The sequence below is a fragment of the Hypanus sabinus genome, chromosome 11 (assembly GCF_030144855.1).
Source record: "Hypanus sabinus isolate sHypSab1 chromosome 11, sHypSab1.hap1, whole genome shotgun sequence".
NCBI lineage: Eukaryota > Metazoa > Chordata > Chondrichthyes > Myliobatiformes > Dasyatidae > Hypanus > Hypanus sabinus.
The window spans coordinates 43198695-43223745 of NC_082716.1; the positions used below are offsets into that span (position 1 = coordinate 43198695).

The 25051-nt window shown below is 38.1% G+C and overlaps 1 protein-coding gene across 2 annotated transcripts in view; it reads right to left on the reverse strand.

Annotated features, from left to right (window-relative positions):
• Positions 1 to 25051, reverse strand: part of zyg11 (zyg-11 family member, cell cycle regulator) — a 38414-nt gene that overhangs the window by 11332 nt on the left and 2031 nt on the right. For both annotated transcript variants that reach the window (XM_059984221.1, XM_059984220.1), the window contains 8 exons: positions 18820 to 18985; positions 16657 to 17414; positions 13965 to 14105; positions 12365 to 12541; positions 7942 to 8006; positions 4793 to 4892; positions 3780 to 3830; positions 1479 to 1640 (listed from right to left, as the gene is read on the reverse strand). In XM_059984221.1, the coding sequence (XP_059840204.1) occupies positions 1479 to 1640; positions 3780 to 3830; positions 4793 to 4892; positions 7942 to 8006; positions 12365 to 12541; positions 13965 to 14105; positions 16657 to 17414; positions 18820 to 18985 (1620 nt within the window). The remainder of the gene's footprint in view (positions 1 to 1478; positions 1641 to 3779; positions 3831 to 4792; positions 4893 to 7941; positions 8007 to 12364; positions 12542 to 13964; positions 14106 to 16656; positions 17415 to 18819; positions 18986 to 25051) is intronic.

Consider the following 25051-nt stretch of genomic DNA (forward strand, 5'->3'; position numbering starts at 1 on the left):
ACTATCCGGTGTGCGGTCAACAAACAACACTGCGCTGGATTGAACTGAACTGAGCTGAAAATGAACATTCCTGGACTGTTTTGTTGCCTTGTGATTGATGTTTTACATTATGTTTTCCCGCTCTTTTGTGCCTTTTTTTGTTGCGCTTTGGGGGTTTGATATTTTTCTTTGAAGGGGTTCCATGGTTTTCTTTGTTTTGTGGCTGTCTGTGGAAAGACGAATCTGAGGGTTGTACAACGCACACATAATAAATGTATTTAGAAACTGAATTTTTTTTAATAAATCTTGTGAGTCTATGACGTGCCAATTCCAATACAAAGATATCCTTCCTTAGTACAGAGACTAAACAACAGTACCAGAACTGAGATCCCAGTAAGATATCCTTACTATTGTTTTCAACTTCTTGTAAAGGAGATGATTGGTTTCTCACAGTTTATTTAAACTACTTTACCTCTTTTCTAAATTTTAAGCGCAATCTTCACTGCTCATTTTCCCACCAACATAGATAGACTTTAATCACAACATCGGGACATGTTATAGCCTCTTGATTCCAATAGTCCAACAAGATTAAAATGCAACCCATTTATTCCATAGTTTTCTGTCTGTTAACCAATGCTACATCCATGCTAACATGCTATCGCTAATCCTCTGAGTCCTTTTTTTTTGTATGACATCTTAATTGTCTTGTATATACCACATCTGCTGGTTTTCCCTCCTTTAACCACCCTGCCTGTTACAGTTACAAATAAAAAGGTCTCAGATTTGCCAGGCAAATTTTCTTTTCACAATATTATGTTGATTTTGCCTAAGTATGTCCTGATTTTATAAATCTCCATGGTCACATTTTTGGGGGTTTTTTTGGGTCAAGAGATTTACTTTCCACCTAAAGAACAAGGTGTTACAATTGTTGGTTCCAATCACCAAGACATGGAGAATTTAAGATTGAGGTAGATCAGTTTCAGTATCCAAATGTCTGCTGGGCTGTAGGCTCACTATTACAATTTATCACTACCATTAAACCCAGCACTCCTTACATTTCTCCAACATTTAGCTGTGTCCTACAATCAAGACAGATAATATTTTTTAATGCCTCAGTCATTTCTTTATTTCCCAGGTACAAAGAATTTTTTAAGACACTCAATTTTTTTGCCACTCCCTTTTTACCTCCTTGAAGTTCTTGAAATTCTTTTTTGTTTTGTTTTAAGTATTTCTTTCCAAGTCTATTCTTTCTCTGATTGTTCCCTGGCATCTCCCAAAACTCCCTCAAGTCTCAGGCTTACCGGCGAGGTCGCCAGCCAAAACACTGTTTCAGTTTCTCCCGCCACATATACTACCCTGGTTTGATGACTGTCACCCCGCAATGGAAGAGTGAAGAGAACAGGAAAAGTGCAGGATAAATCATCTGCCCAAATTCTGTAATCAAGTTAACAGGAAAGAAATAAAATGCAGAGCATTATTACCCATTTAAATAAAATTACCTCAAGTACTTTCATGAATAATTCTAAACCCTGATTTTCTATAAAGTGCTTGCAGGTGGTTGGAGATTCATCTGTCAGGTTCCAAAGTGCGCTAAGTGTAAACTTTAACGTGGTGTCCACCAACGACTGACTTGTCTTCTGCTCTACTATATGCAGCAATTTCTGTAAGGCAGAACAGAGCACAGGAAGGATGTAATGGTTTACAGTTATCACAAGTAACTAGGTAACAAGTAATCTATTATTAAGACCATGAGAGATAGATGAGATGTTGAGCACAAAGACATTGCCAAAAGTTTATATGAGAACTAACTTGCTCAGACCGAACAATATACAGCTGGAAGTCTTCAATTGTGTACTTGTCAAGATAAAATTACTTTTAAGTCTTTTTTTTTTACATAGCATCTTTAACATCATCTGGATATCTCAATATATTTTATTGCCAATAAAGTACTTTTGTAATAGCAATTGCAATGTAGAACTCACACCAGCAAATTTGTATGAATAAGCTACCACAACTTCAACGTAACTGACAATCCCAAAAACAGATTAGGGGATAAATTTTGACTAAGATATCAAGGGTAACTGCACAGCTCTTCTTTGGAGCAATGTCATAAAATATTATATGTATCCTCAGCTTTTAGGTTTAATAGTCAAAAATCACACATCCAAGGCATTGGCACTTTAGGATGATGGAGGTTTCATCTTTAATTTTGTGAACATGCCTTTGCAGTAATTGAACAGTCTTCTAGACTGTTCAAATGAATGATATTCAGCAGGTGCACAACAGTTGACCAATCAACTAATGGCTCAATTCTGGTCTTGGTGTAGACTAGAAAGGAGCAAAGGTCAGATTGCAGTAGTGCATCCAGTCCCATTTAGCATCTGAAATACAATATTGGCTTCTCATAGAATGTTTGTGCCTAATACAATATACCGAAACAAATACTGAAAACAGGAAGAGATACACTAAATCTACATTCTTTAAGTTAGAGGATACTAAACAGGATCCAAAATTAACTTGCCACATTTTTCTAGATGACAGGTTAAGTTAGGACCATCAGGAAGCTGCACAGTCTAGACTGCAATTCATCTTTTTGATAAAGGAATTGGGGTGTACGAACTGTTTTCTCAAGTATTTGAGACAAGAACATTTGAGGCAGAAACCAATATTGTATTTAAGATGCTAAAGACTGATAAAGCCCATGTTCCTTTCTAAAGTATGTCAAGGCAACAGTGAGGCATTGTTTGATATGTCAATGCTTGAGCTCACTGGGATATAACTTGGTTTCAATGCCTTCTTAGAATAGGCATTCAGTTACTCCAAAGGCATGAAAATAAAATTCTACTTTATTTTAACCATTAAGACAGGAATTGATTAACTTAAATTGTGCTTTCCTAATGTACATCTGAATGAGTGTAACAGCAAAAATAAGCATTTCCAGCAAGCGCATCCACTTGACCAAGTGCAGTAATCCAATTAAAAACAAAAAGTGCAAATAGGAACTATTCAATACTTTAAATAGAAAAGCACAACAGGTGCTTGAAATCTTAATGAATAGAAAGCACAAGAATTTCTCAGATTAAGCTGTAGCTCTAGAGAGGGGAAAAAAATTAACATTTCAGATCACTGACTTCATCAAAATGAAAAAGGCCATTAACTGGAAAGCTTCCTTCCAGCAGATGCTGCCAAATTTCCTGAGTTTTTTCTATTTGTATTAAATTTTTCATTGGTTAGTTTTGTGGCTAATGAAAACATTTATGATACACAAAAGAAAATTCATGTGTAATTGTTGTGTATTTAATATTTCAGTAATATTGTATGTTTATTGCTTGATTAAATGTTTGTTAACATAATTCATTACAGGTTATATGCAAAAGTACATGAATGGCATATGTTATAATGCCACCATGTCATATGAGTGCCTCACTAAAGTAACACCAAACTATCCATCTCCATCTGTAGGTACACACACATGGTATATATAAAAGTTGATATACATTCTATATTGAGCTGGTTTATAGCTCAGCAGGGAGGAGTATTTCAGTAAGGTTTGAGTAATATTGTAAATATATTGTTTGATTAAGCATCCTTGTTTGTTTACATGGTTATGTGAAAGTAATTAAAAGGAATACATGATCAAACCACCACATCATGCGTATACCTCACTAAAGTAACAATGAACTAGCACACAACATGCCTGTGTGCTCATTTCCAACATAAACAATTGGAAATACTTCTCCCATGAACATCTGATCCAAATAGATCTGTACAAGTGTAGCAGCAAAAGAAAAACTAATTACCTTGACAATGAAGAGCTCGGTACCAAGTTGGGCAGTCTGTTCTGTTGAAAGCTATAAAATATGTTACATAAAAATTAAATGAATTCTCTATCCTCTGCCACTCTGATATCTTGGATTATTTTAATGAGGCCCAACTTGACTCAAAGTAAGCACTACAGATTTCAGACAACATGCCTTTTTCAACTGTGTCAGAATTGACCAGGTTTTGATGAAGTTCATTTAACAGGTTGATGATCCCCGTTTCGCTTCCCCCTCCCCCATTCTCAGCATTCTTTCATTTTGCATTCAGTGTGTACCTCACTCTCTGTTCACATTCATCTCCTTCCATTTTCAAATCTTCCAGATAACTTGCAATTAACAGGCTCTTATCAACCTTTCTCAGAAAGCACTACTACATTTGTGTTATTCAAACTTTCTTGGTCTTCATTCATCATAGATAATCCCTTTATTCACTCTTCCTTCCCTTTTTCTGCAATTCAAAACATGTTTGATTTCCACCATTTTCTGGATTTTTTTTTAAGAAATCCACCATGTCATAATTTGCTTTCCAATTAAAGAATAATTTCAGTTTGAGTATATTCAAAACATTAGCAGAGACTTTGTAGCAAGTTATACTAAGACACCAACATTTTACTAAGTTCAAAATTAGCTCAAAATGATGGATAAGTTTTCCCTTTCACTGATTGCCAGAAGTATTTCAAATCCAGACTGTCAGCAAAGCTGTTGATGGGTAAAAGTGTTAAGCCTAATATCACACACAATCAATACAAACTAAGGTTCATTCACTCAGAAAGAAGGGAACAAAAAGGCACGTGAAAAGTAGACAGTTTGATGCTACCCCAAGGGAATGCTTGAAGTAGTTGTTCAAAGGGAAAGAATAGAGAACTTCACTTTGCATCTTGTTTGATGCAGATTTTGATGTAAACTAACTTGCCTGATCAACAACTATATTATAGAATGAGACATCAAGTTAGAAATCGCATTCAAAACAATGTGCACACAAACATGTATACCTTTGCTGCTAAAATAGATATGATGGCCACTGCCATTCTCTGCATGTTCTGATCTTCATGGTTACAAAGCCATTGCATTACCAATTTTGCTGCCTCAAACCTGGGAAGAAAAAAATGTTCATACGTAAATTTGGAATTAGTTTTAAAAATGCTTCAAGAAAGTGCACAAACTGCAATCCTATGTGACCACAATGCCAATAATAAAAATATTTCTGTTTCAAGCACTTGTATTGCTTTTATTACTCAGTTTCATCACTATTCCTTAGTTTTCTGTGCGTGCTTTCTGAGTCTCCCAATTTTTCATAAGACTACAAGACATAGGAGCAGAATTAGGTTATATGCCCATTGAGACTACACTGCTATTTCATCGTGGCTGGTCCATTTCCCTCTCAACCCCACTCTTCTGCCTTATCCCGGAGACTTCTCATGCCCTGACTAATCAAGAACCTAACTGTCTTAAATACACCCAATAATCTGGTCTCCACAGAGCTAACTGTGGCAACGAATTCCATTGATTCACTATCCTCTGGCTGAAGAAATTAGTCCTCATCTCTATTCTAAATGGACACCCTTCTTTTCTGAAGGTATGTCATCTGGTTTTAGACTCCCCCACTATAGGAAACATCCTCTCCACATCAATGTTCAATGAAACCCCACCCCCAATTATTCTAAATTTCAGCAAGAAAAGACCCAGAGACACCATCGCTCCTCATAAGCCTTTCATTTTCGTGAACCTCCTCTAAACAGTACATCCTTATTTAAAGGAGCCCAAATTTGCTCACAATACCAAGTGAGGCCGCATCTTGTAAAGCCTCAGCATTACATCCTTGCTTTTATATTCTACTCCTCCCAAAATGAATGCTAATGTTGCATTTGCCTTCACCACTACCTCAACCTACCAAGTCCCTTTTCATCTCAGACTTTTGAAATTTCTCCCTGCTTAGAAAATAGTATATGCTTTTATTTCTTCTATCAAACACTTCCCAACACTGTATTCCATCTGCAGTTTTTGCCCATTCTCCTAATCCGAATCTTACAGCAGCTTCCCTACTTCCTCAACACCACCTGCCTCTCACCTATCTTTGAATCATCTGCAAACTTGGCTACTAAACTGTCAATTCTGTCATCCGAATCATTGATATACGTCATAAAACGCAGCGGTCCTAAAAACAAATCCTCTGGAAGAAAACTAGTCTCTGGCAACCATTCAGAAGAGGCTCCCTTCATTCCTACTCTTTGCCTCCTGCCAATCAGCTAATGCTCTACTCATGCTATTATCTTTCCTGGAATACCACAGGCTCTTAACTTGTTACACAACGGCACCTTCTCAAGAGCCTTCTGAAGATCCAAGTACACAGCATCTGCCGATTCTCCTTGTCCTGCTTATTTCCTCAAAGAATTCCAATAGATTTGTCAAGGTCAGGATTTTCCCTCATGGAAACCATGCTACTGACTTCGGTCTATTTTATCATATGCTTCCAAATATCCCAAAACCACATCCTTAACAATTGACTCCAACATCTTCCCAACCAGAGGTCAGGCTAATTGGCTTATAATATCCTTCGCTTCACGCCGTTCTTAAACGGTGGAGTGATATTTGCAGTTTCCCAGTCCTCCGAAACCATGGCAGAAACAATTGATTCTTGAAAGGTCATTACTAATGCCTCCACAATCTCTTCAGCTACCATCTTCTGAACCCTGATTTTCATCATGTTTTTATTAGAAATCAGAGGCCTATGATCAACTTGCTAACACCAAAAGGATACACATTATCTACATTCCCATCTCTCCATTAGTCTCCAAGCTTTAAGTTTATCTAAAATTTGTTGCAATCCAATTCTTGTCATCCCAGGTCTTTACTTAGAAAAAGCTGTATTCATGGGCTACTAAGGCAGCAAAAGGAAGCTATAAAGGACATACATTCCTCAACAATTTTCTAACCCTGTGAAAGAAGTCATGGAGTATCCTCATTCAGTCTGGATATCAAATGGATTAGTTTTCTCAGTTTTTTCTCCTTTATGCTGGTGTCCTCCCCTACGAGGGTGCATTAGTTGGGATTCCTCAAGGCTGTGTGCTGAGCCCTCACCTATGACTGCCTTCCTGTACATGGTTCTAACTCCATAATCAAGTTTGCAGATGACACCATGGTGGTTGGCCTGATCAGAGGGGATGATGAGACGGCCTACAGGATGAGGTCCAGCACCTGGCCGCGTGGTGTGCTGACAACAACCTGGCCCTTAACACCCAGAAGACCAAAGGTATCATTGTGGACTTCAGGCATGCTAGGAGCCACACTCATGTCCCCACCTACATCAACAGAGCTGTAGTGGAGCATGCATCAAGCTTCAAATTCCTTGGTGTCCACATTTCCGATGATCTCACCTGGTCCCTGAACTCCTCCACCCTGATCAAAAAGGTGCAGCAGCGCCTTTATTTCCTGCAGAGCATTAAGAAAGCTCACCTCTGTCCCAGGATACTGATGGACTTTTACTGCTGTACCATTGAGAGCATACTCACCAACTGCATCTCAGTGTGGTATGGCAATTGTCCCGTATCAGACCGCAAAGCACTCCAGCAGGTGGTGAAAACTACCCAGCAGATTATTGGCACCCAATTACCCACCATTGAGAACATTTACCATAAACGCTGCCTGGACAGGGCGAAAAACATTATCAAGGATGCATCTCACCCTAACCATAGACTTCTTATTCTCCTCCCATCTGGTAGGCGCTACAGGAGCCTCCGCTTCTTCCCTGAGGCTGTAACCCTGCCGAACTTCACATCACAGAACTAAGCAGTAGTGCACCCATATCGTATTGTCTCAGTACTCTTATATTTGTATGCTGTAGCACTTTTTATTCGCAGTTATTTTGTAAATAACACTATTCTTTTGCACTTTTGGTTAGATGCTAATTGCATTTCATTGGCTTTGTATCTGTACTCAGCACAATGACAATAAAGTTGAATCTAATCTAATTATAATTCATTTGGCTAACAATGTTAATGTCATGACTTATTTTTTATTTCATGGTGTTACTAAAGTTCTCATGGATCATGCTATTAGTATCGTAGATGGATTGACTTGCATTCATCCATTAAAGAGAAATTTCCTTTTATGTGTTTCCATAAAAACCTTTAAGGTTACTTGCCTGTTAAATGGGACGTCCTGTAGGATACGATCACTGCAAAGAGACAACAGGCAATTCTTCTGAAGCTAAAATGAAAATATGAAGAACAAGATTTCACAATCAGAAAACAAAGACCAAAATTCATTTGGCAAATATCACACACATATTCTCTAAACTACATTTTAAACATGTGGGGAAAAAAGTGACTGAGAAAAGTAACAAAAAAAAAGTATCTTTTTTTCCTTTCAAGGTATGAACTCATTCTAATTGTATCAGAGTTGGAATCCTGGCATCAATTGGGTAAGCTGAGGATTAGGAACAAAAAAAAACTTAAGAAATGAGTTGAGTTGGCTAGGATGTAGACATGGGGTACAGATCAAAGGTGGAGTGAAGCAAAACTGTGAAGATTTTTTAGGGCCTTGACTGAGATATTTAAATCTTTACTGGCACAGGTAAGATGTTGGATGAATGGAATTAGCAAATATGATACCTTGTTCAAGGGCAGCAGGGATAAACTATAAACCAGTTAGTCTACTGTCAGGGGTAGGGGAATCATGTAGGTAGAAATTTTTCACCCAGAGGGTGATTGCGATTTGAAATGCACTACCCAGAGTTGGTGAAGACAGGTACCTTCACAACATTTAAGAAGCACATGGATGAGCACTTGAAACACCAAGACATAAAAGGTGATGAAGCAAATGCTGGGAAATAATACAAGTAAAGATTAGTTCTAAATGGTCAGCATTCCAATGTCACTGAAGGACCAGTTTCTGTTCACTCTGTCTCTATAGGCAGGTATTTCTTATTTTGCCCTCTGCTTAAAACATTGATTGCTTACTTCCCTCTCTTCTAGCGTGCAGAAGGGAGGTGGGGGAAGAAGAGGAGAGCGGTAGTGATAGGGGATTCGATAGTTAGAGGTACAGACAGGAGGTTCTGTGGTCGCAACAGGGATTCCCGGATGGTTTGTTGCCTCCTGGGTGCTAGGGTCAGGGATGTCTCTGATCGTGTGCACAGTATTCTGAAATGGGAGAGTGAGCAGCCAGTTGTCATGGTACACATCGGTACCAATGACATAGGAAGAAAGAGTGAGGAGGTCCTGAAGAGTGAGTATAGAGAGCTTGGTAGGAAGTTAAAAAGCAAGACCTTGAGGGTGGTAATCTCAGGATTGCTACCTGTGCCACGTGCCAGTGAGGTTAAGAGTAGGATGCTCTGGAGGATGAACACATGGCTGACAAACTGGTGTAGGGGGCAGAGTTTCAGACTTCAGGATCATTGGGACCTCTTCTGGGGCAGGTGGGACATGTACAAGAAAGACGGGTCACACCTGAACTACAGGAGGACCAATATTCTTGCAGGAAGGTTTGTTAGTGCTATTGGTGGGGGAGGGTTTAAACTAGATTTTCAAGGGGATGGGAACCAGAGTAGATAGTGAAGCAGGGCTGAAAATAAATGATATTAAAGTTTCATGCAAAGTCCCAAATAGAAGACAAACACAAGGAAATTTGCAGATGCTGAATATTCAAGCAACACACACAAAATGCTGGTGGAACACAGCAGGCTAGACATCATCTATAGGGAGAATTATTGTTGACATTTCTGGCCGAGACCCTTCGTCGGGACTAATTGAAAGATAGTAAGAGATTTGAAAGTAGGAGGGGGAGGGGGAAATGCAAAACGATAGGAGAAGACTGGAGGGGGTGGGGTGAAGCTGAGAGCCAGAAAGCCAGGCAAAATGAATAAGGATAAGGAACCTTGGTTCTCTAGGGAAATTGGAATTCTGATAGAGAAGAGAGAGTTGTAAGACATGTATAAGAAACAGGGAGCAAATAAGGTGCTTGAGGAGTATAAAAAGTACAAAAGAAAGAAATCAGGAGGGCTAAAAGAAGACATGAGGTAGCTTCGGCAGTCAAGGTGATGGATAATCCAAAGAGCTTCTACAGGTACATTAAAAGCAAAAGGATAGTAAGGGATAAAGTTGGTCCTCTTGAAGATCAGAGTGATTGGCTATATATGGAACCAAAAGAAATGGAGGAGATCTTAAGTGGGTTTTTTGTATCTGTATTTAATAAGGAAACTGGAATGGAGTCTATGGAAATAAGGCAAACAGGTAGTGAGGTCAGGGAACCTATACAGATTGAAGAAGAGGTGATTGCTATCTTGAGGCAAATCAGAGTAAATAAATCCCCAGGACCTGACAGGGTATTCCCTCAGACCTTGAAGGAGACTAGTGTTGAAATTGCAGGGGCCCTGGCAGATATATTTAAAATGTCAGTATCTACAGGTGAAGTGCCGGACGATTGGAGGATAGCTCTGTTGTTCCATTGTTTAAGAAAGGCTCTAAAAGTAATCCGGGAAATTATAGGCTAGTAAGTTTGACATCGGTAGTAGGTAAATTATTGGAAGGAGTACTAAGAGATAGGATCTACAAGTATTTAGATAGACAGGGACTTATTAAGGAGAGTCAACATGGCTTTGTGCGTGGTAGGTCATGCTTAACAAATCTATTAAGAGTTTTTCGAGGAGGTTACAAGGAAAGTGGATGAAGGGAAGGTAGTGGATGTTGTCTACATGGACTTCACTAAGGCCTTTGACAGGGTCCCGCATGGGAGGTTAGTTAGAAAGATTCAGTCGCTAGGTATACATGTTGAGGCAGTAAACTGGTTTAGACATTGGCTCAATGAGAGAAGTCAGAGAATGGTAGTGGAGGATTGCTTCTTTGAGTGGAAGCCTGTGACTAGTGGTGTGCCACAGGGATCAGTACTGGGTCCATTGTTATTTGTCATCTATATCAATGATCTGAAAGATAATGTGGTAAATTGGATCAGCAAATTTACTGATGACACAAAGATTGGAGGTGTAGTGGACAGTGAGGAAGGTTTTCAAAGCTTGCAGAGGGATCTGGACCAGCTGGAAAAGTGGGCTGAAAAATGTCAGATGGAGTTTAATACAGACAAGTGTGAGGTATTGCACCTTGGAAGGAAAAACCAGGTAGAACATACAAGGTAAATGGTAGGGCACTGAGGAGTGCAGTAGAACAGAGGGATCTAGGAATACAGATACAAAATTCCCTAAAAGTGGCATTACAGGTAGGTAGGGTAGTAAAGAGAGCTTTTGGTACATTGGCCTTTATAAATCAAAGTATTGAGTATAAAAAAGATGGAATATTATGGTGAGGTTGTATAAGGCATTGGTGAGGCCGAATTTGGAGTATTGTGCGCAGTTTTGGTCACCTAATTACAGGAAAGATATTAATAAGGTTGAAAGAGTGCAGAGGAGGTTTACAAGGATGTTGCCAGGAATTGAGAAACTGAGTTACAAAGAAAAGTTGAATAGTTTAGGACTTTATTCCCTGGAGCGTAGAAGAATGAGGGGAGATTTGATAGAGGTATATAAAATTATGATGGGTATAGATAGAGTGATTGCAAGCAGACTTTTTCCATTGAGGCTAGGGGAGAAAAAAAGCCAGAGGACATGAGTTAAGGGTGAAAGGGGAAAAAGGTTAAAGGGAACATTGTGGGGGGGCTTCTTCACACAGAGAGTGGTGGGAGTGTGGAGTGAGCTGCCAGATGAAGTGGTAAATGTGGACTCACTTTTAACATTTAAGAAAAACTTGGAACAGGTACATGGATGAGAGGTGTATGGAGGGATATGGGCCACGTGCAGGTCAGTGCGTCTAGGCAGGAAAATGGTTCGGAGCAGCCAAGAAGGGCCAAAAGGCCTGTTTCTGTGCTGTAATGTTCTATGGTTCTATAGATATTATCTGACCCACTGCACGCCTCAGTATTTTGTGTGTTGCTCAAGATTGTTCATTTTTTCAGTATCTGCAGCACCTCTTGCAGCTATCATTTCACTACCCTTTGTGCAAAAGGGCATTTGACTATAAGGCACCTCCAAAACAAAGCTCCAAAGTGAATAATGCACATGTCTCTGACACAAATCAGAATGGACGTTGCAGAGAGGAAAATAAGAACGGGGGTGAAACAATATTGCCAAGTGGACTCATGACAACCAGGGCCTAATCAAATCTCACAAGTGTTTCTCAATTAGATCCAGAAATGATAACACACTTTATAAATTGTAAATCACACAGATTTTCAATTGCACAGCAATGTAAAGAAATGTTGTGCAAACATTTTTCCTCAATTTAGTTCTAGATATACAGTGTAGAAGGCCCTAAATCAATAGACTAAAAAGATCTGACTTTTTAAAAATTCAAACATTTCTGGCTTGTTATAAAATATTTAGAGACATTTATTAAGGTTGTACTGGTAACTGCATTTGTGTCTTCAAATATCACAACCAGTGTAAAGGAATCAAAGGTATTGCCTCAGTTGACAAATTATGGAAAACCTCATTAAAGATATGTAGCCTAAAATAAGGCAAAGTTTGAGATTATCAACTCTTTGATGATTGAGGGTATAACATAGCCTTTTCAGCTCTTTACCTGTTGATGGTTTGGAAAATGTTCCATGGCTTTCAGCAAGAGACGTGTTACCTCCGTCAGAAGTCGTACAGGCATGCCAGCAGCCAAGTCCTGTTTTGTCAAATTGAACACACAAGCACTTGCTGCTAGCTGCACTGGTAGATTTGTAGAATGGTTCTTCATTCCAGTGACCACAAGCTGAAATAAAAATGAAACTTGTGTTATGGCAGGCATTTTTGTTTCTAAACATTGCTTGGCGTCATTTCCTTCCTTTAAAAGTTCAGGCATCTCACATTTTGCAAAAATACCCTTTAAAACAGAGCTTTAACCAACAAATTTCCCTGCTATCAATAGGTGTTAATTTCAGAAGCTTTTCAGTCCTAAGTGAATGTGCTAGCATCCATCAGAAATCAGAAATAACAAAAAAAAGACATTTACAGCTACACATGCCAAGATCAACAACTTACCTGTTTTTACAGAAAAAAAATATTAATCACCAAAAAATTTTAAGCAACTGATGGGTTTGCCAGTGTTGCTCTATTTCAACAGTAACATTCGCTAAGAAATTGGTGCAGATTTTACAGCAAATGACAAAGCAAAGGCTTCTGACCTCACAGTTCCTCTAGAAAGATCCAGTGATATTTGTAGTGTGTTCTGTTCCCTTCCCTGTGCTAGTTTGTTTGTGTCACTACAAAGTGATCCCAGTGTAGAAACAGCAATGTTATCAAGCTGGTTGAGTAGACAACACGTTTAGAGAATCTCACAACAAACCAGGAAGGAAAAATAACATTTTAAAATAAATTTCTACTGAAACAAGTCACTTGAAAGCATAGCATGTCCAAAATTAAAAATAAAAAATAGAAGCCAAAATATAAATTTACAAGAATTTTCTTTAGAAGCCAAGTATTTTTGAAATATTTGAGAATTACAATCTGCAAATGTTTAGGACAAAATAATTACAGATTAGACACAAATACCTTATTTACTTATACCATAGATAACATTTTTAGGATATTTTGCACCAAATAAATATCCCTCAATTATTTCAGTTAATGATATAAAGCAGCAGTCCCAGTGAAGGAGCCGGGTATTACTGAAAGGAGGTTTTGGATTTACATTTAACTGCACAAGAAGTTACTGCTTAGTCCCTTATCCCAAAGGACATCATGAAACACCTGAAATTATCAGGTTTGGAATACAACTGCCAAATAGCGACAATTTTGTTGTCATTCGCAATATCAAATGCTAATATAAAAGAGGTAGAATCCTGGCCAAACATCAGGCAATGTTAAACTCCAATGAAAATGATTTAATAAAGATACAACTTTCCAGTCAAGAATTGGCCCAGCCAATAACAGTAAATATAACAACGTTTCCACAACAGAAACCTTGCAGTCGATGCCATAACCAAAATATTGATATTAAACCATTGATTCATCCCAAAGAATCTAGAAATTCCCATTTTTACTCCCCTTGCCACTTGCACTGGATTGCTACTTCAAGTATGCAGAAATCAATATAATGCAGAGTCGAAGACTGTACACATATTATGCATTCATATATAGTACAATTAAGTGAAGGATTTATACATCAATGATACTTTTACTAAAGAGAAAATTACCTTGAGTAGCTCAGGCAGTGGCTTTTCCATACTGTGTGTGAGACTAAAAAGGTGGAATAATGCTTCTCTTACAAAAAATGCTCTTTCGCTGTATCGACGTAAAGCTTCAGAGATCTGCACTTCATTTGCTTCACCTGAAACCTTTCGAATACAAAACAAGGGGAAATGGTCATTGATTCTGATTTCTACAAGTAAATTTACCCTTCTCTATTGTGTGACAAATTCAGCAGTCACATTCCTTACTAAATCAATTTTCATTAGAATTGTGGAATTCCATTAGAATACTAAACATTTTTATCAGAGCAATTACATGCATTCAATATGGATTCCAGATGGGATTGTTCAATAATATTGAATTTAATAAATTATTAGGCTTCCCTCTCATAAGTCAACAAGAGACATTATAACATTTTATAAATGGAGTTGTAAAAAGAGTTTTGATTAAAATCCAGCAATTTTAAAATTAATGTTAATGCTTTATTGTTTCAGGATGAAGATCCTATTTGGTCTTGATTTACTCACCTTCCCTAACATAGGGGTTAAATAGACTCATTTCATCCATTGAATTTCACTGGACTCCAAGTGCACTTCACAACAGTTATAAAAATCATTTGTATTGACACATTTTCTCTGGGTCCACCACCTGTGTTTTCTCCTGGTCCTCTGGTTTCCTCCCACAGTTCAAAGACTTACCGGGTAGATTAATTGGTCATTGTAAACTGTCCCATGACTGGGTAGGTTAACTGGTAACTGTAAATTGGCCTGTGATTAGATTAGGGTAAATTGGGTTTGTTGGGGGTTGTTGGGGCAACATGGCTCGAAGGGCCTATTCCACACTGTAGCATCAAATAAATATTAAATCCTCAGCCTGTATCAACTCTGGAGCAGTGTTTTCCAACACTATCCTGGCTGGCTGTCCCTCCTCTCCAAATACCAGCTCATCCTTTACTCTCATACGCCATCAGCCTTAAGCCGATTTGCACTGGCCTCAAGCATCCCAACTTTGTTTTCATTAATGTAATAAAATTGCTTCTGTCCTTACCTACAGAGAAACCCTTTTTGACACATATAACATGGTTAACCATGCATAGCAGCCATGGGTAACCAAACCAAAAAAATAAATCAACACTCTTGGAAAGAAATGGACTATCTCATCATCACAATATTCTAAATTATAATGAGTGTTAAAGACTAGTTTTCTATCATGTCTAATTTAGGAACAAGCAGGATTCTAAACACATGAGTGTTTATCAATCAATGCTGATTGATTTTTTAAAAATTCATTGATATGCAAATTATTTAAAAATCTGCAGCATGTGTATTTTTTTGGCAAGGATACCCATTTACGTAAAAAGAAAACTGGAAAAGCACTAGAAACTCTCAATAGCACAGGTAGCACCAATAGAAAAATAAACTAGGTTACCACTTCAGATTGCCAACCTGTCCAACCTACTGCCTGTTGCAGCACATTTCATTTTTATTTAAAATTTTCCAGCAACCACAGTTTTTTTTATATTAAAACTTTTACTGCAATATGATCTCCCTTGACCACCTAGTAATCTTTCATTCTTTTTCTTTATCAGGGACTTGCACTGTTCTCAAGTTCATGTAGATATTCCCAAGTAACCATAAACAGTGCATATTTATTCAGATTTTTTTGCATGGTAAAACATTGCAGTCAACACCAATCTAATGGCAACATAAGGGAACAGCTGTTTCAGTTGCAAAAAAAATTAAATATTTAATGTTGTTCATAAAAAGACAATACTAATACTTGCAACACACACAAAATGCTGAAGGAACTCAGCAGGCCAGGGAGCATCCATGGAAAAAAGTACAGTTGACGTTTCAGAATTCCTCTAACATTTTGTGTGTGTTGCTTGGATTTCCAGCATTTGCAGATTTTCTCTTGTCTGTGATTTCAATACTAATACTTGTTGTGGCCAATACTAAATGACTAAATCCACTTGCCTATCTTTTCAGGAAAAGATGTTTACCCAGAATTACAAAGTGAAAATCTTCTCTTGGACAAAAATGGACATTGGTTAAAAAAAAAAATTCATAGATAATTCTCCACCCCGTTTCAATGTCAATACATCTCTGCATTAAACAGCCTCCAAATTAACAGCAACATAACTTTATTTACATCAAAGGCCACAAATTCAGTTACACAAGAATATTCCTCAAAACAAAAAGAAAGATTCCAGGAACAGTGATGGTAGATTTAATCTGTGTCAAGGACAAACTCATGCCAAACATGAGCTAGATGCAGATAATGTTAAAAGAATGATGTTTAATTTTCCCCCACTTATTTCTATAAACATGGGAGGATACTAGAAAAGAACTTGGTAGCTAAAATACAATCCAAGTCTCTGCATTAATTTCAAATCACAATATCTGGAATACCAGTGAAATAAAATCACCACTTCTGCCTCTATTTATTTATTTCATCAATAGCCCTTACTATCTGACTTTGCCATCAATTTAAACATGGAAAGCTGATCAAAGCAATAGACTAGAGCAGATTTCCTATGTACCAATACACACTCCGCAATGTTTCAATGAACACGCAGCCTTTCACACAAAATAATTGCTAGAATTGGATGCAACAATTTTATGAAGCTTTACAGATAGCAATAACTTTCCAAGCATAAACACCAAGGTTGAGTTCTTAAAATATAAAGAAACAAACCTTTAAGCTTCCTTCTCCAGAGAGGAACTCAGAGTAGCCAGCATCGGTAGCTAGCAATCCCATAAACTGCATTGTAGGCCGGTGCTGAACAAACGCCTGAACAGCTTTATCTGTGATGTGCTTCCTGCCCGAAATATCCAGCGATCGAAGATTAGGTAGTATGCCACACTGTCCTAGTAAACGAAGTGCAATATCAGAGGTAAATTGCTTATCATCAGAGATGTCCAAGTGTTGCAGGAGCTTTAGTTCCTTAATGATTTCTAAAATTTGAGTAGTTGTCATTTTCAGGCATTTGAGGTGGTGCATGGTCAAAGATTTAAGCCTGTCTTTACAGGTCAGAAGTGGTGTGATGTCAGTAACAGAAGTGTTTGAAATATCTAAACTTTCCAATTTTGGAAGTGAAGTAACATCTCTAAGATCATCATTGTAGAAGAGAACGTTGGTAACACTTAAAACACGCAGGCCAGTCAGCTGGCTGAAACATCGCTCATAAGGGTCTTCAAGAGACAGCGTTAATGAATTCAACACAAGGCACTGCAAGTACTGTTGATTCCATTTGTTTGTCACGAGTGCATTTACAATGTCTGTTATTGTGATATCTGCATTTACACCAGAAGCATCCAGTTCAATAAGCTTGTGGTGGCAGAATGCTTTCCTGAATGCTACTGCTGACAGTTTAGCATTTCGAATACAAGCTCGCTTCAGGCGCAGTAGATCATTCCTGCGGAAAATTCCCACTGTCTTTTCATTCAGCACACCTGTTGCAAAAGAAATTGTGAGGAATTAACAGGGGATTGTGAACTGAAAGTTTTATGAATTATATTATGTCAGCACTAAGGGAAGTGTGAAGGTTATCATGAATTGACAAGTTTGCAATATTTAGAGTCCTTACTCATTTTCAAATCTCTTCACTGCCTCGTTCCTCAATATTTCTGATCTTCCCAACCCTGTAGCACTCCAAGCACACCCTCAGTTTCTGATCTTAGTTACCCCAAATTTAATTGGCATTAGTATCTCTACCTGTCAAGATCCCAAACTCCCTCCTCAAGTCTCTTACCCCCAATTACCCTGAAAACCTCTTTAATACATTCTTTTGTGACTAGGCATCTTTAATTCTTGTTTCCCTTGTGAGAAGCAGTAGAATCATCTATTTTATGTAGTACTAAATTTAATCTTGTAAGGCTGACTCTACAAACAGGGGAGAAGGGAGAAAGAAAGAGCACGATTCTGAACTTGATCTCATTGTGTTATTAACCAGACTCATTGCAAAAAAATTCAAGAAATATTTAACCATGATGTGATGTCATACATCTTTCCACCATATTATGTTAAACAACCAGAGAAACAGACAACCACTATAAGTATTGCCAACATCAATAGTCCAAGCACTGTCCACATCAGCAAATTATAGACAAATTAATTTTATATTCTCTTCAAAAGTGATTATTTGATAAGAACCAAGACTTAATTCCTCTAGGACATTACTATTTCCAGCAAAATACAGCAGAGGAGGAGAAATAATATTTAGAAGTAAACTTTCAGAAACTATTTTAAAAAATGTAACTAGGTATAAGACTACAGCATCCAGTTTGATTTAACTTTTCACTCTGTTCTGAGAAAATATTCAAATAAACAGATGTAAAAGGACATGGAATCAATAAAATTCATTGGAATTGAAAGCAGTGGTTAAAGTTAGCAGCTAGAAACTAATTAATCATTTAATTCACTGCAGTGACCATTATAATTTGGCTCACCTGAGCTCCAAGCTGGTGTGCTTACAAAAGGGAAAAATAAATCAATTACCACCAAGAAAATGTTAAGAGGATCACCAATCATCTATTTGTGAGGAGAGGGGAGAGATAGAGAAGAAACTCCGTCGAGGGCATTCCTCTATGCAAACATCCTTTCACTATCCCTTTCTAGCATATTCATCAACTTAGAAGTCTAGGGAGAAAGTTTGAAAGACCATGTGCTGGTATTATTACACACTAGCCTCTGGTAGTTTAAAAGCAAAAGAGAAATGTCATTATTTGTGATAGGATTTTGTAGACACAGCAGTTTTGTACAGGGAAGAGAATAGGTGAAACAATACTTGCAAATTGCGATACAACATGAACAGGAGCCACAGCTGAGTATTTTTCAATTATTCAAAAAAAAACTTACCATTCAGGGACATTTTTTGCAGTAAACGATCGGCCAGTTCTTGTGGAAACACCACAGCTTCCTTAAGACAGAATGAGCCATCTGTCCTTTCCCAACAAAACTTACTTAAATTCACCCTCAAATAGTCTAAGCAGATATCGGTTAATGAAAGAGGAGAAAAATCTTCCTGTTGATACAAAAAGGAACAAAGAGCAGCATAAAATATCTTAAATCAACTATGAATATTTGTATTTGGTGACTGCTGTGTAATTTTGGGGGGGGGGGGGGGGATGCATTCCTAGACAATGGTCCACATCGTGATCTGCTGTAATGCAAAGTTGCATCATCTAATCTTGTGACATAAAAAGGAAAGTTTAAAAACTATTTACTTTTTATTTATAGGCTTATTTACCATCAGCTGCCAGGTATAAGTCCTCCTTGCAAAACAAGGCAGCAACTCTTGTGCTTTTTAAACACAAGAGAAGTATTTCCACACATACCTAACAACCAACTTTGCCACTGTTACTATTCTAGAACAGCATAGCATATCCTGAAAGCAACCTAATGCATGAACCTACCAAAATAATGTGAAATCACAGGCACAAAACGTAGCCTCTAAGGTTAACAGCAATTATAAGTATAATGCGCTGTAATGGCTTCTCTGTAATGTTCACTGCTGAGGTAACGGTTTCTCAGTAGCAGCAATGTTTAGGTTATGGCTGGAGATAACAGGACTGTGGTAGGCATGTTAGCCAATCAGAATTTTGTTGCTTTGTTTTGTGAATCTGGAAGAGACAGTTTCGTGGTCTTTTGCCGGGGGGAGATGAGGAGAGAAGATGCGAATGCAGAGATTTGGTAGACCGCCGGACGGGGCGGACTCGAAGCGAGGGTCTGAAGAGCAGCAACGATCAGAGAAGGTCAATGGCAGATGATCAACTTATCAGTGAGCTCCAACTTTGTGCAATTAGACAGTTAATAAGATTGGGCCCTTTTTTCCCCCATTTCCTTACTAACCATATAGTCAAAGTTAAGAATAATAAAGCTTAATCGTTTAATCGCATACTGTGTTTTCCAGATACTGATTTGTAATGGGGACACATCGCGTAGCATCCCCCCAAACAAGATTTCTTAAGTTTGGCCAGGCCGTGGGTTATCACCCCCCTTATATTAAGCCGCGAGCCAAAGTGAGAGTTACATAAGGCACACTAACAACAGGTATTTTTACATATTTAAAAGACAGATCTGGTTTTTGTAACTGGACTAACAAGCTCAGTAACAAGCAAACAACTGAAACAATCTCTTCAGGATGAGCCTGGGAGCCTACAAAACCACAACACAATGTAAAGAGATAATGGATCCTGATAACAAGGAGACCCAAGTTAGGGCAGAACTACTGTACATCAACAGATGTGACATATCGCAAGGAAATGATGGAGACTTGCATATTTCAAGCAAAGCAGGCACAAGGATGATTTACTAACAGAGCACAAGGAGAAAGATTAGGTGGCTCCTGGAGGAATTTAGTTATTAGGTATAAAGTTCCTGTCCTTGATACAATTACCATGGTAACTAATGTCTTCACTGAACAAAAGTGAGAACTTAGATAAAAGACCACCAGAGGTAGAGGTTTGTAACATACATGATGATCATGCACGCAAGCTGATGCCACTGATCATACACTTTCTCATCTTTGTTGCCATTTCTTGACCAAGTCTGTGTACTAGTGGAGATCATACCATTTTAATAAAGGTGTGTACAAAGCACAAACTTCTCTTTCCAGCAAAAGTCCTTGTCAACATGAAAGACTGACTGCCTGAGAACTGGCTTCATGAATAATTCTTGTTCCACAGTATTTGGCTTTATAAATGACATTTTCCCCATCAAGAGGGCACATGGCATACCCGGCACATTGTTTGGGCTATCGATGCAAGTCAGCTGACCATTGCCCACCCTCAGAAATCATACCTCAGAAGTCAACAAGGCGAATCCAATTTGTACAAGCTAAGGAGGGCCATGACTATAAAGACCGAGGTTCCTGAATAAGAGTATATAGCGAGAATAGGTTCTGGAAAATGGACTGAAAGAGCCTTTGACCAGAGCGTTTGGAAACATGTTAATAGACCAAATTAAGGAAAGGCAAGCTGTGAACAAGAATTACATTTACCGATGAATATTAATCAAATTTAAAAGTTACATTTATAATGGCTAAGATTAGATAATTATTTTTGATTGAAGAAGTTTGTGCTTTTATTTGTGAAAGATATAGGATAGTTTGCTTTGTATGACATCAGTAAAGTGGTCCTGGAATGTCACTGTTGATGTGCAAGTGAGGCAGTAAGCTAAGGAATGGACCTCAAATAAGCAGAATGAGTTAAAAGCAGATCGTAAAATAGTTAATGTGACTTCAGAGTTCGCTGAATCTTCAAGGCAATGAAGCCTGTGAAATCAGGTTTGAAAGAACTGGTTAAAGCCAAACATATTGGATTAAAGAGGAATAAAGATTCTGAACAGGAACTTTTTAGGTTCAGAGATAAACAATTGATAAGAATTGTCTATTGTGATAGGAAAGAGATCATTAAACCGGTAAGCATGCAGAAGATTTACAAGGATGCTGCCAAGACTCAAGTTACAGGGAGCGGTTGGGCAGCTGGGGGCATTATTTCTTGAAACGCAAGAGTTAAAGGGTACAGACAAGCTGAACATTGTCTTTCCCGCCCCCCCCCCCCCCCCCCGAGTAAGGGAACTGAACACTGGACTGCACAGATTCAGGGTGAGAGTGGAAAGATTTAAAAGACACCTGATAGGCAACTTCTTCATGTAGGTGTAGAGACTGTGCGTATATGGAATGAGCTGCCAAAGAAAGTAGTCGGGTCAGGTACAACAACAGCGTTTAAAAGATATTTAGCTAAGTACATGGATAGGAAGGGTTTAGAGGATGTAGGCAAAACACAGACAACTGGGTTAACAGTGAGCACCAGGATTGGCATGGATGAGTTAAACCAGAGAGCCTATTTCCAAACCCTATGTATGACTTCAACAAATAATTACTTCTACTGTGGGTCACTGCTGCTAAGAGGCATAGTGCCATAAACAATTAGAAATAATGGTCTGATGATAATTGTATTGGTCTAAGATGGAGGTTCTCAACCTTTACGCCATAGAGCCTTACCATTAACTAAGGGGTCTGTATACCCCAGGCTGGGAAACCTCAGCCTGAGCTCTAAGGAATGTTTATGAGAATCAAGATTTTTTTAAAAAGCAGTTTTGTTAAAATACAAAATAAGAACCATTTATTTACTTGTACTAATGTCATCCAACTGGACTTCCAGGAGAGTCTGAGTGCTAACCTTTGTTTGCTTGAAGTTGCAAGAATAACAATTCTGACCAGGAGCAAAAGGGAATGCAACCAGAAAGACCTTATCACTTGAAAAGAGACCAGCAGCTAACCCACTAATCTTAGATAACAACTTTCATGTTAGAGAATCAAATAACAATCCCAAACACAATATATCAAAAAAAATCTGTACACTTTCTTAAGAGGAGATGCATCAGGAATCCAGTGTATCCAGAGATACCGGCCACGTGACAGATGCACTGCCACCTGGCTGGTCAGAGGACACACTACATGCCAATCAACATTTGGTCCCTCCCAATTAATCAATGCACACCTAAATTATTGGTCACCTTAATTGGATTATCTTGCCCAGCCCCATGCTATAAAAGGTGAGACTTGGCCTTGGCTTGCTCTCTCTTACAGACCATCACATTGGAGGTAAGTGCATTGATTTATGCTTTGGAAGGTCTATCGTTTGTCCTGGTAAGGGAGCCGCGGCTATCCAAGGTCAAGGGGGATAGCTGTTGTAGTGCTTTTCCCTTGTTCTTTGTTTGTGTAACCGTACCCTGTCCCCACACCGCTTCCTGTGTATTGTAGTTGCTTGTGTTGACCCGACTTCCCCTTTAATAATAAATTCCTTATTATTAAAACTGTGTGTGTCCAGGCCTCTACTGTTGAGACTCAAAGAACCAGTTATTTCCATCACAACATCCAGGAAGTTTGGAAATCAAATGTAAACTAACTTGCCAGCATCAGCTTCCCATCCAAAATCCTTTCAATTAGCATTTTGCTTCAAACTACCCTGGATATCTGATGTAAGTATGAATGTAGAAATGCACTAGATTTCAAAACATTCAATAAATTTATGATGCAATGTATTTGATAGAATATAGATCTGTTAGCACTTTGGATAGCTAGACAAATCTGCATACTGCTTTCTCTACAAAAGTAGCAGATGACTGAAGTTAATTATAAAACATCAGCCTTTCTGAACACACATATTTAATTTTGTTTCATTTGACATACGTCAATTCCAGTATTTGCTTATGATCTAAAGAAGTTCTTAAGTAACTGATTCTAATCTAAATGAACTGTGCAAAAATAAACCTATTCAAATATTCATCAGTCTTAATACCTTGCTTTTTTTCATTCCTCATTCAACACAGTGTACACAGAGGGCTTCCCCATTTTGTTAATACACAAAATCAAGTGGAGAATATTTTTATTTTTTCAGTAAAGTAACCAGATCCAAAAGAACCAAATGGCAAAATAAAATATTTATACATGAAAACATGAGGAAACCTGCAGATGCTGGAAATTCAAACAACAACACACACAAAATGCTGGTGGAACACAGCAGGCCAGGACTGACGAAGGGTCTCAGCCCGAAACGTCGACAGTGCTTCTCCCTATAGATGCTGCCTGGCCTGCTGTGTTCCACCAGCATTTTGTGGGTGTTGTTATTTATACACGGAAGTCACTTTAAAACAAGTATTTTGACCCAGTCACATGACATCTGAGTGAGTGAGGCTTCTGTCAGTCCAAGTAAACCATGGATATTACATCTTAGCTGTCTAGATATGCAAGCCTGGGCACATGGAGAGCAAGCTGTTGCTCATGTAGCAAGCTCCATACCATCTTTACCACATGTTAACAAATGATTCCACAGATAGTTAATCAAACTTCTACATCATTTACCTATCCATTTTAGTTTTGATTGTTAACAAAAATCCAGTCATTAACTCAACGTGAACACTACATGCTGAAATTTCCCATTTTCTATTGTAGCCTTCTTTATACATCAACACCGTTGGCCCTTCAAGTGCTACAACTAGTTGGTACTTAGATAATTTTGGCTTTCTATCAAACCAAACCAACATTTAAGAAGAGAAATTTATCAAGCTATTCTTCAAATTTTGTATTTTGCTCTTCTAGACAGTACATTCCATAAGCCACACTATTTTTAAGTAACCCAATAATGCATGATTTCACATTAACTCATTATTACCACAGAGTTCATATTCCCTATTTTTTGAGACTTAACAGTAGATCCACATTAGCTTTATTAGTGGGTTTGGAAGAGGCACATGCAGATACATTTAAGAGACTCTTAAATAAGCACATGTATAAAAGGAAAACGGAGGACTATGTAGGAAGGAAGGGTTAAATAGATCTTGGAGTAGGTTAAGAGGTTGGCACAACATTATGGGCTGAAAAGCATGTACTATGTTCTAATTCTACTCCTGTATCTTATGTCTCACTGAACCAAACTATTATATTACTCAACCAAATTTAGCATTGCAAGTGTGGCTTACAAGCTGTTTTGGAGAAAACAGAATATATCTGAAGAATTTATCCACTTTTCCTCTCTCCACACCCCAAATACCAAGTGAATAAATAAAATTGCCCAAAATAACAACTCTCATTTCCATTCAAATTTTTTTTAAATTCAAAAACACTACAGATTTTCTTTCATTTTGCTCTCCATGGTCAGTAATCCCTAAAATACCACTAGCTTCTTTAACCTTTGAGCCCTAATCTTATTTATTCTTTCCATATGCATTATTTTCCTCATGGCAAATAGTCCCTCTAAGTGGCATTACCACTCTTGTTCCTTTCACATTTTTACCCTTTCAAATCATATCATTCTTGTTCAAAGGCACCCTATAAAATTATTTAAGTTTATAACTTTGTTAATAATTTAAAAATTTCCCTCAATTTACCTACTACTGCAATACATCATACCACAGAGATGATGTGCATCACCTGCAAAATACTCTGTAGCGACACGGTGAAATATGTCCAAAACCCAGATTTCTAGCAACAAGGAGGCCCAGGGCATCAGGTGTATGGGAACACTACTGTCTGCAAGCTTTTCCCCCTGTCACACATCTTGACTTGCAAATACATTAACACCTC